A 19,228-nucleotide genomic window follows, 5' to 3' on the forward strand; every position below is an offset into this window, starting at 1 on the left:
TCTGTAATGCATAGCCTCCTCTTTTTAAAGGGACCAAAAGTAATTGGACAAGGGACTCTAAGGGCTGCAATTAACTCTGAAGGCGTCTCCCTCATTAACCTGTAATCAATGAAGTAGTTAAAAGGTCTGGGGTTGATTACAGGTGTGTGGTTTTGCATTTGGAAGCTGTTGCTGTGACCAGACAACATGCGGTCTAAGGAACTCTCAATTGAGGTGAAGCAGAACATCCTGAGGCTGAAAAAAAAGAAAAAATCCATCAGAGAGATAGCAGACATGCTTGGAGCAGCAAAATCAACAGTCAAGTACATTCTAAGAAAAAAGGAATTGACTGGTGAGCTTGGGAACTCAAAAAGGCCTGGGCGTCCACGGATGACAACAGTGGTGGATGATCGCCGCATACTTTCTTTGGTGAAGAAGAACCCGTTCACAACATCAACTGAAGTCCAGAACACTCTCAGTGAAGTAGGTGTATCTGTCTCTAAGTCAACAGTAAAGAGAAGACTCCATGAAAGTAAATACAAAGGGTTCACATCTAGATGCAAACCATTCATCAATTCCAAAAATAGACAGGCCAGAGTTAAATTTGCTGAAAAACACCTCATGAAGCCAGCTCAGTTCTGGAAAAGTATTCTATGGACAGATGAGACAAAGATCAACCTGTACCAGAATGATGGGAAGAAAAAAGTTTGGAGAAGAAAGGGAACGGCACATGATCCAAGACACACCACATCCTCTGTAAAACATGGTGGAGGCAACGTGATGGCATGGGCATGCATGGCTTTCAATGGCACTGGGTCACTTGTGTTTATTGATGACATAACAGCAGACAAGAGTAGCCGGATGAATTCTGAAGTGTACAGGGATATACTTTCAGCCCAGATTCAGCCAAATGCCGCAAAGTTGATCGGACGGCGCTTCATAGTACAGATGGACAATGACCCCAAGCATACAGCCAAAGCTACCCAGGAGTTCATGAGTGCAAAAAAGTGGAACATTCTGCAATGGCCAAGTCAATCACCAGATCTTAACCCAATTGAGCATGCATTTCACTTGCTCAAATCAGACTTAAGACGGAAAGACCCACAAACAAGCAAGACCTGAAGGCTGCGGCTGTAAAGGCCTGGCAAAGCATTAAGAAGGAGGAAACCCAGCGTTTGGTGATGTCCATGGGTTCCAGACTTAAGGCAGCGATTGCCTCCAAAGGATTCGCAACAAAATATTGAAAATAAAAATATTTTGTTTGGGTTTGGTTTATTTGTCCAATTACTTTTGACCGCCTAAAATGTGGAGTGTTTGTAAACAAATGTGTACAATTCCTACAATTTCTATCAGATATTTTTGTTCAAACCTTCAAATTAAACGTTACAATCTGCACTTGAATTCTGTTGTAGAGGTTTCATCTCAAATCCAATGTGGTGGCATGCAGAGCCCAACTCACGAAAATTGTGTCACTGTCCAAATATTTCTGGACCTAACTGTAAGTATGAATCTTTGTATATGAACCTCTAAATTGTAAAGCGCTGCGGAATATGTTGGCGCTATAGAAATTGATATTATCATTATGATTATTATTATTATTTTTCTGCCCTCCCTGTGGCTGTAGATACTTTCTTCCCTGTCCACAATGTTTGGATTTGTGTACAACCCCTCCCCTTACTGGTGTTATTTTTAACAGTGAGAAAAGAGAAAGGGAGAGCAGAGAAAGCCATCATAACAAGAAGCAAGAGTTCTAATGGATTTCTATCAAATTTGTAGATTGAAAAACGACTTGTAGATATTGCATCAGTGGAATGGTAGAAAATTTTAACGAAATATTTATAGAAAATTGCCTAATTTTACATTCAGGAACAATTTAAAAAAATGTGCAAAGGTATACAAAACCTTCAATTAGTAAAGTTAACCATACATTGGCACATGTCACTCGCTCTACCAACTCTCATACTTCAGTAAAGTATTGCTTCTCATTTTAAAACAGGGAAGGATGTTTTTTTTTTATTGTGGCATACTTCATCAGATGGCATAAGTAGATAAGTGTGTGAATGTGAATATATATCCATGACATTCATAGTTAAGTAACTGATTCCATTTTGTTAAGCTTTCTCTTGTAGCCATTGCATTTCATATCTTTCGGACTATTGAAGTGAATCGACTCATGGGATCACTACTGGAAAATCCCAAAATATATGCAGACTTTGAATTCCTAGCATTTTGGCAGACACAGTACAACAACATGAATGCTGTCAATCTTTTCTTCGCATGGATTAAAGTAAGTGGGCAGTTTTCATGGTCTATTATAGAGGAATAGTGGATAAATGACACTGAAGAAGTGATCAATAGCACAAAAAATGCAGATATTCTAATTTTAAGTGAAGTGCACATCCAGACAAAAATAAAAACGGAACTGAATCTATGTTTTATTTTCCTCACTTATAAAACATCAATTTATGCCTCAGTGATTCACAGACATTATCATCACTGCCCCCATTGGAGCCCACAATCTCATTTCCCTATCAGTATGTCTTTGAAATGTGGGAAGAAATAGGAGAACTCAGGAAATCCACACAAACTTGGGGAGAACATAGACTCCTTGCAGATGTTGTACTCAGTGAGATTTAAGCCAAAGGCCTCAGTCGCACAGCAAAGCAACAGTGCTCACCAACATGCTGCCCATATGTAGTTATTGTGTGCAGTATTTGGCTTGTAAACCCTTACTTTTAAAATCGTGGAAGAGAATGTCTTTATACAGAGGAGGTAAAAGTCTTCCAAACCCACACATTTAAAGATCAGTCAACTATATAATGTGTTAGGATGTTGGGGATGGGAAGGATCCGGCCATTGGGATTTGAACAGCTGATCCTTTTGTTTTGCTGGCAGCGCTACCAGCTCTAAACACAGAAGCACTCGAGTAGCAGGGCACGGGGTGTAAGTCATAGGCGATTTTCTCTCGCACTCCAGCACTCCTCAGGAAAGATGGCTGGATGTGTGGACTTGTGTTGTAAAAGCAATTTATCCATGTAGGACGAACGCTGCTGATGGCTTTGGTTGGCCAGGACTAGATGTTCACTTAAGCACAGAAGGAGACGGACAGTTCTTAAAACACAGTCCTTTACATAAATGTAACTTGACAAACACAGTACACAGGGAATAGTGGCTACTCATCTACTCAGAGTTTCTTGCTCAGTACAAAGCATCACCACCAATGTTCCCTCCACTTCTTTTAACCTAGTTGTTTCTGTCCACTTTAGTCCCGGTTGTTTCACCACCATCCCGCTCAACATCATACTTCCATCCATAAGACTCATTCCGTCCCTTTTTTGAGACTCCGGGTCCAGATTTCCTTGCCAAGGAGATAGGTTGCCCCTATTGCCAAACCCTAGCCTCACGCTACTGATGAAAAGGGAACCCTAGGGGATGTTCCGAAAGCGTCTCATGAACTGTGTGACCAGATCCTTCACCTTCTGTAGTCGTGGGCTGTCTGGGGTCTTTATACTGAGAGTCCTGTATGAGAAACCAACTACCATAGTCACTAGTTCTCCTGCTCACCACGCTGACCCAACTATGTTGGATACTTTGTGCACCTTTCACCTTTTTTTTCACATTATTTCTGATTCCAGTCTCCTTCAGCTGTAGAGACACCCATGTCATGCAGCCTTGCTGAGCTCTCAGAATTTCGTCTGCTCCAGCTGCAAACTGATCCCTGTCTAAATTTCTAGAAGGAAACCTGTTCCTTTCCCTGCATGCTAACCCCTCCCCTATGGGCTAGTCCCAACATTAACACTGATACACAGGAGGACGAGAGTTTCGCAGGGTCAAGCTTTCTCAAGGTGGGGAGCCAGAGTCATCACTCTGGCTCCACACCTTGAGAAAGCTTGACCCCGCGAAACGCGCGTCGGATGGAGATCCTGGGCGGTATTCAGGGACTTCATTGAGCCTTTTTGGACAGTGTTCTGGCTTGCAGGACTTGGAGTACATTCTTTGAATATTTTATTGCACTAGCACTTTAGGTAAGAAACTGCAGTTAGTACTTTATGTGCCCTTATACTGCTTGGTCCTTGTACCTTAATTATACATTCACTCTGTGACTCAGTCTCACCATAGTTTCCCCCTTATTACCTGGAGGAATTTTTTGTATTGCAATCCCCTTTCATTATGAAACTATGGTGACTCAGTGTTACGGGGGGCTGTCTGATAATAACCTAAAGGAGTATCAGACAGTCAGGGTCCACCGTGCAAAGACTTTGCTGCAGACTATGGCAGAGTGCAATACCTCTGTTAACTCACAGAAGGATATAATAAGTAAGTAAAGCAATTCCTCCCTTACTTGGAGGGTGTGTGGAATGATCTCTGTTAATAATCACAGAGACAAAGGCAATGTGTGCGAAATGGCACCTACCTAGGTCCGCTCTTCTAGTGGTGCAAAAGAGACGAACAGCAGCGTAGGCCGCACAAAGCTCCTACCTGCGTTCGCTCCACTAGTGTGCGAGGACACGAACCACTAGATATGGCACCTGCCTAGGTCCGCTCTTCTAGTGGTGCAAAAGAGACGAACAGCAGCGTAAGCCGCACAAAGCTCCTACCTCTGTTTGCTCCCCTAGTGTGCGAGGATATGAACAACTGCCAGACGCAGTATAAGGAACGTTACCCTAGCGGCAACGTCCACCTACGAGTCGAATCACAAGACCCAGCCAGACCATGTGCCTCAGGCACCTGCCTATGTCCGCTCCCCTAAGAGGTAAGGATACGGACAGCAGCCGAAGCTGTAAGGTATAAGAACGCTACCCTGCCGGTAGCGCTCACCTAGCATACACAGAGGAATGCCTAGAGGAACACGCACAGAGTGTCTACTCTTATGCATGAACCAAGAGGACTGAGCGCCATGCGGCGTGTGTCAGGGTCTTATATAGACTCTGTGCCTCATCCAAGATGGAGGACACCAGAGCCAATCCGCTGCCAGAACGACAGGAGTGACGTCATGCTGGCCTATCACCGAGCAAGGCGTCACAAGCACATGACCAGCGACCAATCGGCATAGAAGGTGTCAGAGACATGTGACCTCGTGTCAGCGATGATGTCACCCGTACATGTGCAATGGCTCCAAGATAGGACTTAGTCTCCGGCGCTCGCACATGTGCAGTAGCAAGAAATCTGGACTTAGTCTCCAACGCTCGCACATGTGCAGTAGCAAGAAATCTGGACATAGTCTCCAGTGCTCGCAGCAACCGTAACACTCAGGTTATAATCTCACCATAGTTTTCTCCCTATTGCCTGGAGATCCTATGTTGGAATTTTTGTGCTGCAACTCCTTTCACTGTCCTTGCGCTGTACTATCACTACTTGCCTATGTCTTGAGCTAAAATGGTGACAGCCCCTATTTCTTATAGCCATTTATTCTATATTTTGATATATACCTGTTGGCTGTCTTTCATTCTACCATACTTAGACACTGGCATTCTGTCCCTCCTTTATTTTCATGGTAGTGTACCATCATTTTTAATCGTGCTGTGTTGTGTATGTTTCAAATAAAGTTTTTGTAATTTTGCACTTTACTCTCGTCCTCCTGTGTATCACTGTTACTATGAGTAGTGCTGGCACCTTCTTTGCCGTATATTGGCTGACCTGGTGCTCATATTAAGGGCTTCTATTATGAGAATTGTATTGCCAACATTAACACTGTCTGCCTCTACAGCCTGTAGCTCGGCAGACCAGACCTTTACCCTACATGTCTATACACATACATTATAATTCTCTTCATTATCACATCCTACATAACACTGCTATGCCTTCCATTATACAGGAACATTTCACATTACATTATTAATACTGCTACATCTTACAAATTCCTATCTTATATTACTAACACTTATCTTTACCATGCATTACATTTCACAGCATTGTGGTTTTCTTCTTCATTGTTAGATTTTACCATACCCGACCCTTGGTATGCACAGGAGATAAGCTGATGCCTGATGTGTCTGGAAGCAACTTATTTCTGCTGGTGGGGGTCTCAGAGGTTAAAACCACAGATGATAAATTGATGGCATATCTTTGCAATGTGTCATAATTATATATTCCATATAATATTGGAATATTTCTTCAAAGCAACACCTCAGCCTTTTTTTTATTATTACTTTACCGCTGGAGTGTTGCTTTAAATTTAAGTTCCCTGACACCTACTCTTATACTGCTCCAGTCAGTCTTCTGCAGCTTGTGACCAGTGCCGACTGATCCAGCATTTCATGGAGCAATTTTTTCAATGCAAGTCTATGAGAGTCTTGGTCTGGCCTGGTTCTGGCTCTCATAGACGGGCATTATAGCCAGTCAGAAGTTGTAGTCACAAGATGTTGCTGAGGGAGCAGAGCGTCGTCGGTAAATGTTGAAGATGCTGGAGAGGAGTATATTACTAGAGGCAGGTATGTAAGATTAAAAGCACCACTCCTGTGCTGAAAAAAACCCAAAGACACTAGAATGTAGCTTAGATTGTTGAATTTTTAAAGAAAGTTCCGTAAGACTCAGATTACACTGAAATGTTTGCGTTTAATTGATTTTAATGGGTTTTCTAGAGTTGGCAATTACAATAAATAAATAAAATAAAAATGATTCAACTGTATCTCAAAATAATTGTAACTGATGCAACAAATCATTTATTTCATTTCTCTGTTTCTAAAATGGAACCAAGAAATGGAATCTCCGAACAGACATGTGAACAGAGCCCGTATAGTCTCTGAAAGAAGGATTTAACCAGAACTAAAGTGACATTTTTGCCCGCTACATTAACCCTTATATCCATTGCTTCATTTCTTCTCTCCAGATCTTTAAATATATTAGCTTCAATAAGACAATGACACAACTCTCATCCACTCTTGCTCGTTGTGCGAAGGATATATTGGGCTTTGCTATCATGTTCTTCATAGTGTTTTTTGCCTATGCCCAGCTGGGATATCTCTTGTTTGGAACCCAAGTGGAAAACTTCAGTACATTTGTAAAGTGCATGTAAGTTATCATATTGTTTACAGGTATTCGTATAACTATATTAAGCGTACTGTTGCAATTTATAACTTATATTGTGTATACTCATCACAATTAGGATCTATTCAGTGATGTACATATTAAAATCAAGTCTGCTGAATGCCTCACCAAAGGGGAACCTGTGAGCAAAAAAAACAAAAAACAAAATCAAAACAGTATTTACCTGCTGCGATAGTGGTGATCTGTAGGCAAATACCATTTTATAGATGTTCTTCAGTCTGGCTGGAGGTGCAGTGAAAGGGAGAAAATGAACTTATATTCTCCCTGCAGCTGCTCACTTCCAGTCATCGGGTCTGTGAGTAGTCTGTGCACTCTATACAGTGAGCGTTCAGTAATTGCTTTCCCTAATTATTGACTGACTTCCTGCTCTACATATTTACTACATAGTGAGAAGTCATTCAATGAGCAGTGGGTGTAATAACTGTCCTCTAACTGGGCAATGATCACCGACTGCTCACAGCCCCCAGAAACACCCCCATGACTGAAAGCAAACAACTACAGAGAAAATGCAATTTCATTTTCTCCCTCTGGCCGCACTTCAGGATAGGTAGCCAAACATGTTGAAAATGATATTTAACTGATTACCACTATGGCCACTATTAAATGGTTTGTTTTTTTTTACATCTTTTCTTTAAAACATTATTCCCATCCTTAAAGGAGTTTCCCACTCCTATTACTTGCCGAATCCAAGTCTCATAGAGAAAGAATAAAGTGCATGTTCTCTAAATCGGCCGAGGTGCCAATAAATGAGCCTCCTTTAATGTCCCAAGACATATAGCAAAACTGACATAAGACGTGCCAAATTTACCTTTAAGAAATTTGGTGCATATTTACCTCTCCCTGTTACAGAAAAAAAAAATTATTCCAATTTGTGGCATTAAATTAAATTTGTTGAGACATAGGCGGCCCTCTTCTTCACACTGAGGCTAGGGCCCCACTTTGCATTCTCCTACTTGCAGTTTAGAACGCACGTTTTTGCCTTAATTGATTTATCCAAAGTTGCCTTTTTCTGAAATTTAACGCATGTGTATTTCCCGCATTTTAGATGCGTTTTCAGCGCTTTTTACATGCTTTTCCACTTGCGTTTGGAAAGATGCGTTTTGAACATCAAGACACTGCTAAATAAAGTTTAAGCAGTCAAACAGAATGAAAAAAAGGAAAAAAGTTAAACATCTATAATTTAAAGTAAAATAATGGAAATATATTTCTATCATTAATTTTTTGCGTTAATTCAATATTTAACGAAAAATTAGCAATAAATTAATAATTTTTTTAATTTTATTGGTCGGTCTATGTGTGTGTGCAAAGGGACATATGAAATCATTATGTTGATGTCCAAAAAACATGTGTTTTTGAAGTCCAAAACGCATGTTTTCTGCACCAAAAAAGCAGGTTAAACGCAGGTATTTGGAGGATTCTTGGTTTTTGCCATTTTCTCATTGACTTTAATGTTATCAAAACTGACCAAAAATGGCAAAAACAATTGACATGTTGCTTCTTTGAACGTATGGTTTTTGCCACAAAATATGCAAATTCGCAGATGCGTTTACAAACGCAAAGTGCGGTCGGAAAAATCACATTTGCGATTGATTTTAATGGGAAATGGAAACGCAAGCATTTTGGCAGGAAAAAGGTGCTTCTCAAAAGGGACCAAAAAAGCACCAGAAACGCAGGTGGAAACGCAAAGTGGGGCCCTAGCCTTAGTATTGCCTACTAATCTTGACCCTTTTGAAAAGTGATAGAAAAATTGCAAAAAAAGTCAAAATTAAATATGGTAGAGGACAATATTTACTTTTTTTTTTTACATCAGAAAAGTGGAATGCAAACTTTAACAAGTTACCATCATTGTCCTTTTAAAATTCATGTCATTTAATTTATCTTTTTTTTTTTGTAGATTTACCCAGTTTAGAATAATTTTAGGAGATTTTGACTATGATGCCATTGACAATGCAAACAGAATTCTGGGACCCATTTACTTTGTCACCTACGTCTTCTTTGTCTTCTTTGTGTTGTTGGTAAGCCTGAAAAGTTCTAGCCATTTCTCAGTATCACAATTTCTGTTCTGCCTACTATCATATAGCGCATGCGTGAATTGTTTTAGGCTAGTTCCACACATACAATCCTGACACATTAACTATAGCGACATCCACTGGAAAAAGAAATCCACATAATTCTGCATAGTTGAAAATCCAAAGCCTGCTTATTTTTCTATGTGCAAATTTTAAAAGTCTCAAACTCTTGTCTGGTAATGTATTTCGCTGCAGATTTTACCAGTGTATTCCACAGATAAAATACACCATGTGTAAATTGACCTTTAGAAGCTACATTAATTTACAAAACATATATTGTCCCCAGAGGTTCACACATATCTACAAGATTTTTATGTATTATGTATTGTGGCATATTATTCATCTAGAAATTGTCTGATCCCAATATATACCTCTCACCATGATATAATGAAAGCATGCTACTTTCATGGTATGTCGTGTCTTCAACCATTGTTAATTATGTTTTCCTCTTTAGAATATGTTTTTGGCTATTATAAATGACACATATTCAGAAGTAAAAGAAGAGCTCTCAAATCAGAAAAATGAGCTGCAATTTTCAGACATCTTAAAACAGGTATGGCCATTGTTAGACTGGGATTCCTATGAAGGAAATGTTCCGATGCTCTTCTAGAACTCCATCTATAAAGAATGTCTACTTTTAAGTGAACAGCATATATCAGCATTAAGGTGAAATCCTTTGTTTGTGATACTATCCATAAGGCCTCTTTCACACGTACGTGCCTCCGGTACGTGTCTGGTGCGTTTCCTCACGTACCGGAGACACGTACACACGTAGACCTATGTTTTCAAATGGACTTGGACACACGTATGTATTTACGCACGGAACGTGTGTCCGTTCCGTACATACGTGTGTCCGTGTGTTTCTCACGGCAACATGTCCGTTTTTCTCCGGCTCACGGGTGTCACACGGAACGCAAACGGACCACACGGAGGTGTTCCATGTGACACGTGCCGGAGAAAACACACGTGTTTGAGAAAATTAAAAAAAACTGTACTCACCTTTCCCAGCCCTCCTGTCTCTGCCGCTGCTGTCACTTGCTTCCAACTCCCACTCATTGAATATTCATTTCACTGCGGCCGGAAGCAGCAGCAGCGGGGAGGCAGCAGGATCGGAGACCGAAGATCAGCACCACGGACCGCGACACCAGGGACAGGTGAGCAGAAAGTTCCCGTTCTCCGTGTGTTATCACGGATAACACATGGAGAACACACGTAGGCCATAAACACGGCTCATGGAGGGCAAAACGCACATCTGACACGTCAGTGAAAAAACTTGTGTGGTTTTTCACAAACGTGTGAAAGAGGCCTAAAGCTCTTCATATAGGCGTCATGCCTTCTTCATATAATGGAAACCATAAATTCATGATCAATTGGTAACCATCGTTGATGGAACATTGATTGACAGCTATAATAGTACGGTATGCTACACTATGATTACTGTCAAAAGTGGCAAAACTCCTTAACAAAATTACCAAGCGAATGTGCACAATAGATAAAATAATGGTAACTATTGATATAATCACATGGCAAGTCATTAGCACAAATTTTAGCTTGAAGAAGATATGTCCCTTGCTGGATCTTATAAGCCATTATTACTAGTGCCAACTGGGGGATCATTAGTTTCTCTGGCAGGCCAGTCTGTCCAGTACGGGGGTCATCTTTTTGTGTTCATTACTGCTGGTTTTAAAGGCAATGTATATTACTGCAAGTAAAAGTGAAGTGCATCACACCTGAATTTTACAAAAGGAGTTTCTTGAAATGAAAAAAAACTAGAGGGAACTTCTTTTTTTCCTTTCTGGTTTTGTAAATAGGTTTGATGGTTTCAATATATATTCATGACACATTTTCCTTGGTTTTCAAATTGTAAAGCAAAAAAAAAGCCAATATGTTTTGTGACAGATTAGCATTCTATTTAAATGTATGTAGAATATATTAATATGACACTATTTATATTCACTTTAGGGTTACAAGAAGACATTAATGAAGCTTAAGCTGAAAAAGGAGCGTATATCAGATGTACAGAAGGCGTTGCAGAATGGCTCCAAAGAAATGTCATTTGAAGAGTTCAAGAATAGTCTAAAAGAGTAAGTGGTGGAAATATATTGAAATAATATATGAATAAGATGAGATGACGAATATCAGTATATGTAATTTATCGTCTAAGAATATTCTGTAGAATGATATACATCTTTCATTTAACATCATTTATTTTTTTGTTCAATTTAATATTTAAGATTTAAATTGTCACCATGTGACTGTAGGAAAGTGAGGGACAGGGGCTCCTATGCTGTCCCTCACGCTAGGGGGTCCCTAGGCTATACCTAATTTCAGAGTTACCCCTAATAATGGATATGCCTGAGTCCCATGCCTGGCTAAGCTCCTGACCAGAACTGATCTTATTACCCCTCTCAACAGCAAAGAAAGGGGCAGGAGAAATGGAAACACAGATAAAGACAGTCAGGAGAAAAATCAAAACTCTGACACACTACAAACACACGGGAACAAACAATGAGAGACTCAGGAGAAAAGCAAGCGCAGGAAGGTAGCAAGAAAAATACAACAAGGGTAAGCTCCACAACTGCAGACAGAAACAAGTACTACAGCAACCAGTTAGTCTGGATCACAACACCTCACCAGACCAATAAACTAAATCTGGCACTAATAGAAGTGTCCAGCCAGCATATATAGGAGTGGAGCAGATGTGATTGGCTCCCCCACTACCTGTGATCAAAGATGACTCACAAGCAGACCAGCAGAGATTAACTCTTGCTACTCTGCCTATGAACTACCAATCTGTTAGTCGACACCTGAGTCAGTCTGCGCTGATTACAGACCTCAGAGAAATTATCAAGTGCAGTGTCAGAATCAGTAGTCTGATAAAATCTCGCCACCGTCATGACAGTCGGCGAAGTTAGTTAAACCCTCCGTGTGCCACAAATGGAGGTATTAATACATATAATTTTACCTCCACATGCTGATTGCTAGATATGTATGGCGAGATGCATTGTCACATCAGTTGTGAACCATTGGTGACTGTAGATGATGAGACTAAAAATTAAACTGTTGTTCTAGTTTATCCTAAATACAGTTCTTGTACTGCTATGCACTATGGCAATTTGCCAAGTGTGAATTTGCCCTTCTATTCAATCCCATAAAATAGCACGATATAGAATAAGCCAGGTCCACATCATATGGCAGGGTGTGTTGCTAAAATTGAAAGTAAAAAAAACTAAATAAATGAGTTTTTGTTGATATTTTGCTGTTTTATAGACTAGGCCATGATGATCATGAAATTACAGCTGCCTTTTCCAGATTTGACCAGGATGGTAACCGGATTCTGGACGAAGATGAACAGAGCAAAATGAGAGAGATCTTGGAGAGAAACAGAGTATGTAACAATGGGTCTCGGGCAAAGGGTTAAATAGAACCTGTTACCAGATTTGGCGACTGAAAGCTGCAGCCACCACCACTGAGCTCTTATATACAGCATTCTAGAATACTGTATATAAGAGCCCAGGCCACTCTGCATCACATAAAAAAAACACTTTTATAATACTCACGTAAGGGGCGGTTTGGTCCGGTCTGATGGGCGTTGCTGCTCTCTGGTCCAGCACCTCCACTCTGCTGCAATCTCTGTCCTCCTTCTACCCAGCCCAGTATGAATGACGTCGCCTACGTCATCCACACAAGCCGACATTGTGGTCCTGCGCAGGTGCACTGTGATCTGCCCTGCTGAGGCCTCTTCATTTTTGAGGAGAGACCTGGAAGTTTTGTTGCAGAATTTGCTGATGTTTGAAACTCTTCATTATTCCTTCAACCTTGACTAAATCCCCAGCTCCAGCCATCAAAAAACAGACCCAAGGCATAAAGTTGCCTCCACCATGCATCATTGTGGGTATGGTTTTTTTTGATGTTGCGCATTGTTGGCTTCGCTCCAAACATACTTTTTGAAATTATGGCCAAAACATTCAGTCTTGGTCACATCAGACCATAAAATGTTTTCTCACATGCTTTTGATAGAGGATTTAGGTTTTGGCAAAACATAGCGGAGCTTGGATATTTTTCTATATAAGAAAAGTCTTCAGTCTTGCAACCCTGCCACAAAGGATAGACATATGAGGAATACGGGAGATTTTTGTCACATGCAGTAAACAACCACTACTTGTAAGAAATGTAGAAAACGAGAGAGAAAAAACAGCTCACCTGGAAATCTGCTCTTGGTGTGCATTAAGCAAGGTAAAAAGCCATGTCACTAGACATGGGTGGATGACGAAAAGAAAAAAAACTTCTGGCTCCTAAAATCTCAAGTTTATTAGTTGCAATTAAAATGTCTGATCCATAGTGCTAAAAGCAATGAGTTCCAAACGCACACAGATGTTCTGACATTTTAATTGGAGATTTTAGGAGCTGGAAGATTTTTCTTTTCATCACTTTCATCAATTCCTGCAGCTCCTTTAATGTTACTGTAGGCCTATTAGTAGCCTCCTAGACAAATGTTTGTTTTTTCATCATTTTTTGAGGTACATCAAGTTCTAGTTAATGTCACAAGGTCTGTTTGGTCCATATGCAAAGACTATTACAGACCTGTGATAATTGGGGACAGTCTTGGAGATTTTGATTGTGACCCATGATCATTATGTTTTGCCACTGGTAGCAACTACAGAACACAAAGGACTTTACTACAACAGTATCATGAATAAAAGAGGCATAAAATGTTCCAAGATATAAGCCCAGGGGCAGTGGTTGGGTCTTTATTGATGTGGGACTTGAGTCAAGAGTAAAGGCCCTGTCACACACAGAGATAAATCTGTGGCAGATCTGTGGTTGCAGTGAAATTGTGGACAATCAGTGCCAGGTTTGTGGCTGTGTACAAATGGAACTGACTCACCCACCTCAGGGCTTTGGGTGACCTGGTGTCAGGCCGAACTAATCTCGGGTAGTCAGCGGTGTTGGGGCCCGACTCTGTGACCCTGGCGGGGTCAATTAATATGGCGGCTGTGGGGGTGATGATCAATAATAAAGTTTGTGGAAATATATATTCGTGACGCCACCTGTGGATTGCGGCTATGGAGCCGCCGCTGCTGGATGGGGTCTCTGGGGCTGATGTAATGGCAGCTATGGTGGTTCTGCTCCCCACAGGTGGAGCGGAACCCCGGGGCAACCGTTGGTGCTTGTAAGACTCTATGGTGTTTTGGGAATGATGCGGTGCAGTGCGGAATAAAGGAAGTGACACCAGAGATTGCAGTTCAGATGTCTTTTACTCACTGTTGCCAGGGCTGCAGCAGACTGGTGGCCGTTGGAGTGCTGGAATCCGCCATCCGGTGCCTCCGCCGATCCCAGGTAATTCTTAGGGTTAATACCGGGGCACCACTTTTAGGTCTCTTTCCTTGGCTGGCTTCACAGCCTTGACTTTGATAGATGAACTTGTCTTGGCCTCTACCATAGAATCTGGTCAAGGGGGCTTGCCTGACTGGAATCTTGCCCTCTTCCATTGGGATCTATGGCAGGTTGTGGCCCTGGGCGCTTACAACCACCCGGGGCCTTCAGTATTACTTGAGGAATTGTCTTTCTTCCCTCTGTCTGGGGACCGTCCCCGAATGCAGCCAGATCCCTCCACCCGATCTTCCTGAGGAGCAGGCCATGAGCAGATATGCCCTTCCGTGGCCCTGTGATCCTCTCTTCTCTGTCTGTGATGTCACCTGGGCCTAGCCGGGCCCCAGGATATCCACCAGGAACCTTCTCTTTACTGTCTCAGCTCACTCTCTCTTCCGACTAACACCCTCCTCCTCTGCCTCACGCAGATCACACTCTCCATTCACTGACTTTGAACTTCCTGTTTCTACTCTTACTTTCTAGTTGGCTCCTCCCACTTTCCTTGTTGCTAGGCCCCCACCCGATGGGAGAAGAGATGGGTCTTACGGCCCCCCTGACTACAACATGGGGGTAGCTGCCACTATCTCTGGTCCCTGTATGTCCCTAGCAATGAGTGTTTGTGCAGATTTGCCTGTGAACCGGTATGTACCCTTGTCCTTACCTAGGATGGGACATCACACCTATGGCTGAGGTGCAATGTCTATGTGGCGACGGCAGCCTCAGGGGCGCCACAGAACAATATGTCCATGATTTCACTGCAACCACAGATCTGCCAAAAATTTATCTCTGTGTGTGACAGGGCCTTTACTGTCCATCCCACTCTGTGTTGTTCCTAGGTCATATCTACACTGTGTGTGCAATGTGAGTCTCATTGCTGAGCCCACTGAATGAAAAGTGTGGTCAGTAGTTGTTCTAGATTTTAATGTCCTCTAGATTTTAACCATGACTTTGAGACTGACAGTCCCGCAAAAATGGAGACAACAACATCACCTGCACAACAGTAATGGCCATGGAATCCTAATAAAGTGGAGTCATTGCTGCTATTAGTGACAGTTACAATGCCTTCATTATAGTGATAGCTGAATGAAACGTGAAGTTGTCTAATCAGCAGCTTGATATGCCACACCTAAGAGGTACATGGATTATCTCGGCAAAGTTGAAGTGCTCACTAACACAGATTTAGACAAATTTGAACAATATTTAAGAGGAAAAGGCCTCTTATGGAGCGATGACCGAGGGACCACCGAGGTGCAGAGTAAGTTTCTGTACCAGACGAATCCACAGACAAAACAGGGTATTTTATTGTGGGCAGGTGACACACAAGGACTGTGCGGCAACAGGGAAAAGGGTACTTTGGAACAGGAGATGATACACAACTTGAGATATTTAGATGGAACAGACTACAAAGGTCGCTGCAACTATCCCTGAGGAAAACAGTACAAACAATAACAGGAAATGTATACTTATACTTTACTACCCTGCGTTCTATCCTAACTGGCCTCCAATAATGGGACCGTGCGGACACTGCACTCTAACCAGAGAGGCCTGTGCTAAACCTTAATCAGTGCGCACAAGTAGAAACTCATGGTACCGTCCGGGAAACCGGTCCTCTCTTTGGGTACAAAGTCCGTTGGTGCGCACTTCTCTGGGGAGGTACTGAAGCAGCTTTTCTTCTCTTGAGTCACAAGGCAGCTGGGCTTATCCGGGCGACGTTGTCTACTTCTGGGTCGGGTACCGACTGAGCAAACTCTGGGTTTTCTTCTCAGGCAAAGTCCCGCTTTTCCTTTCCGCCGCAGTGGCACAACCATTGCTTACACTCCTTCCTCTCAGGTCTCCCTCTCAGGCCTGTTTTCCCACACTTTCTCCGCAGGGCTAGACCACACACAGTAACAGAAGAAGAGACATGGGCCTGTCCATTGCGCACAGCAGGGGAGACCTGTTCCCTTAAAGGCACAGTACATTCAAGTCTCTCCTAGGGATTACAGCTCCTACATACATAGAACAGGTCTTAGATCTTTGAGTTCAGCTCATGAAAAATAGGAGAAAAAACAAGTGTTGAAGTTATATGTTTCTCAATATATATTAGTTCATTCAAATCCAATATAATTTCTTTTTATATGTTGTTTCATTTGTCTAACACCATGACAATCATTCTTCTTACAGTTGGCTTTGAATGCTGAAATTGAGAATTTGGGTCGATCACAGAGGAACAAGGATTTGGACACAGTGGTGAATTTATCAGAACTGAGGAATGACCTGTCCACTAAGCCAAGCTGGGCTACTCAAGAAGAATTTATAATGTACAAGGCTCTAATTATTTAATTTTTATTTTTTGGGGGGGGTGAGAGGGGGGTGTATATGGCAGGTCCTGTATGGAGAAATAACAGACACACATGGTGACCAAAAAGATACCTTTGGTTGATAACTTTTGATGGCTAACTGAAAAGAGTATGACAAATATCCATAGTACACAACGCTCAGATAGATAAAGATAAAATAGATCAAATCTGTTCACTGAGCATCAGTCTCAGGGACCTTGGGGAAAGGTGAGAGATTGGTGTACTGGTATATGTCAGTGTAGCTGTAGCAGGGTGCATGGATGAGGTGTGTATGTGCCGCCCCCGTGCCAGCAGCCGGCGCTGCTCAGATCCGGGCCTTCTGGGGTGGTGGCTCGAGGGTCTCCGGACCCGGGGGACTCGCGGAAATGCCGAATAAAAAGGAAGACGTAGATGTACAGGCTAGGCTGTATAAAGTTCGTGACGCCACCCACGGTGTGTGGTGAGGTGGGACACCACCGCTGCGTTTGTGGGGCACCCGGGGGAGATGTTGCGGCAGCTAGATGTTAACCCCTCCGTGGATAGGGATGGTTGCCCCGGGCCCCAGTGTCTTTTTGCAGGGTATAGCGATGGCAAGGGGATGCTTGATTACTCAGTCAATGAATCACACTAGTCTTTGGTAAACCAAGGTGCTGTTGGCCGGCGCCACGGCCGGTTGCATTTGGATCCCCCACACGGGCTGGTGGTCTCTATCCTTTTCCTCTGCACTGACTTTTTTGTAAGGTGGACTTCCTAGTCTGAATCTCAGGAGTCCGCTCCCGGATGGATGTGGCCTAAGGAGCCGTGCCCGCAGACGCTGGCCCGTGGGATCTATGGGCCCTGGCGGTGACCGCCTATCCCTATCGGTGGGCTGTTGTCTTCTATGAGGGACTTTGGGTGGGACAGGACCTATAATCCTGGCCTCAATCGGTTAATTAACCAGGCCGCTGGTTTCCGGTCCTGGCTTCAGGGTCCGAGTACCCCCCTTTGTGCTCCAGTTCCGGGTCGGTTCCCCATGTCGGTACCAGCGGGCTACAACCATGTCCCAGTCCACCTCGGTTCTGCCGAGCCGTCTTCCCGTCTCCTGCTGACGGAGACCACCATCTGCCTCCTAGCCAAAGGCACCAGGGCTCCTACCCTGGCACCGTTCAACTTGAACTTCCTCTGCTGGAGCTACACCTAGCTCCAGCCCACACTCCTCTCAAACTGAACTACAAACTCAACTGCTTGTTTTCCCGCCCAGGGCTGTCTAGACCCCTGGGTGGGCGTGTCCAACCACCTGGTCCCGCCCACTGGTGTGTCTGTCTTTCCCTAAGGGGGGTGACTAGGGTTTTAGGTTAGGTTAGCTGTGTGTTTCCTAAGTGAGGGATGGTGTTATGCAGGGGCCTATCTGTGACTACCTGGTTTTGCCAGGACGTCACATGTACGTTGGTCACTGTGTACAAAGAATATCAATATACACTGCTTATAGACATTATGTTTATTCATATACAGTGAGTCTTATCTGTTTCACAGTTCATGAGGTCAGACATTATACTAAACATTTAACAATGGAACACTAAAGCAGTTGTCTGAGACTGATATATTGAGAACTATCCTCTGGATAGGTCATCAACGTGATATCAGTGAAGTCCGACACCTGGCACCAGCACTGATATCAAGCAGCGGGAAGGTATAAGCAATCTAAGGAGCAGAACACCACACCTCTAGGCAACTCAATGTTGTTTTTATTAGTGGCCACAGATTCTGAATAAAAGGCCTCAATTCCACATGCGATAACACGGAACAGTGCAATCTGATAAAAGACCTTAAACTATGAGGCAGTGCTGATTTGCTATTTTTTCTCATGCCGGATCGGCATGAGAAAAGAATCACAGCACCCTGCATTTGGCAGTGAGTCTCGCACCACACGCACCCATACAAGTCTATGGGTGCGAGTGAAACATCAGACTGCACTCGGATGTCATCTGTGTGCTGTTCGATGTAGGAGATTGAGAGAATAATCTCTCCCCTCTTCTCCGCACCCATGATTTGATCGCAAGATCAGATCACATTTGCATGACACTCGGTTCATGCTTACAGCAGATCCTGAGCTGAAAGTCATTAGAATTTCACATCCGATGCCATAAGCTAGTGGAACCGAGGCCTAAGACGATGTATTTAGTGCGCTTTTCCTCCAACGTATTTTCAATTTAGAAGAAAAGAATATTTTTTTTTACAAAATGTATCACTATCTTTTTTATACATTTTCCTTAGTGACAATGTCCCCTTCTAATATTGGTCAGACACTATTGAAGTAATTTGAAATAACCTTTCATTTCTACACAAAGAACTGTTACTAAATAGATAGAATGGTTGCTTTTTCACATTGCATTTTTTAAAGGGAACCAAAAAGCAGTATATTCACATATTAAGTAAAGGCAGTGGCATACTAGCGCTAGGAAG

At 42.7% G+C, this 19,228-nt stretch overlaps 1 protein-coding gene across 1 annotated transcript in view; it reads left to right on the forward strand.

The window, feature by feature from the left end:
- Positions 1-19,228, forward strand: part of PKD2L1 (polycystin 2 like 1, transient receptor potential cation channel) — a 100,661-nt gene that overhangs the window by 67,186 nt on the left and 14,247 nt on the right. The window contains exons 7-13 of the mRNA XM_075348789.1: positions 2,096-2,266; positions 6,809-6,990; positions 8,921-9,041; positions 9,550-9,648; positions 11,058-11,179; positions 12,366-12,483; positions 16,632-16,768. Of these exons, the coding sequence (XP_075204904.1) occupies positions 2,096-2,266; positions 6,809-6,990; positions 8,921-9,041; positions 9,550-9,648; positions 11,058-11,179; positions 12,366-12,483; positions 16,632-16,768 (950 nt within the window). The remainder of the gene's footprint in view (positions 1-2,095; positions 2,267-6,808; positions 6,991-8,920; positions 9,042-9,549; positions 9,649-11,057; positions 11,180-12,365; positions 12,484-16,631; positions 16,769-19,228) is intronic.

The sequence above is a fragment of the Anomaloglossus baeobatrachus genome, chromosome 5, assembly GCF_048569485.1.
Source record: "Anomaloglossus baeobatrachus isolate aAnoBae1 chromosome 5, aAnoBae1.hap1, whole genome shotgun sequence".
Lineage (NCBI taxonomy): Eukaryota > Metazoa > Chordata > Amphibia > Anura > Aromobatidae > Anomaloglossus > Anomaloglossus baeobatrachus.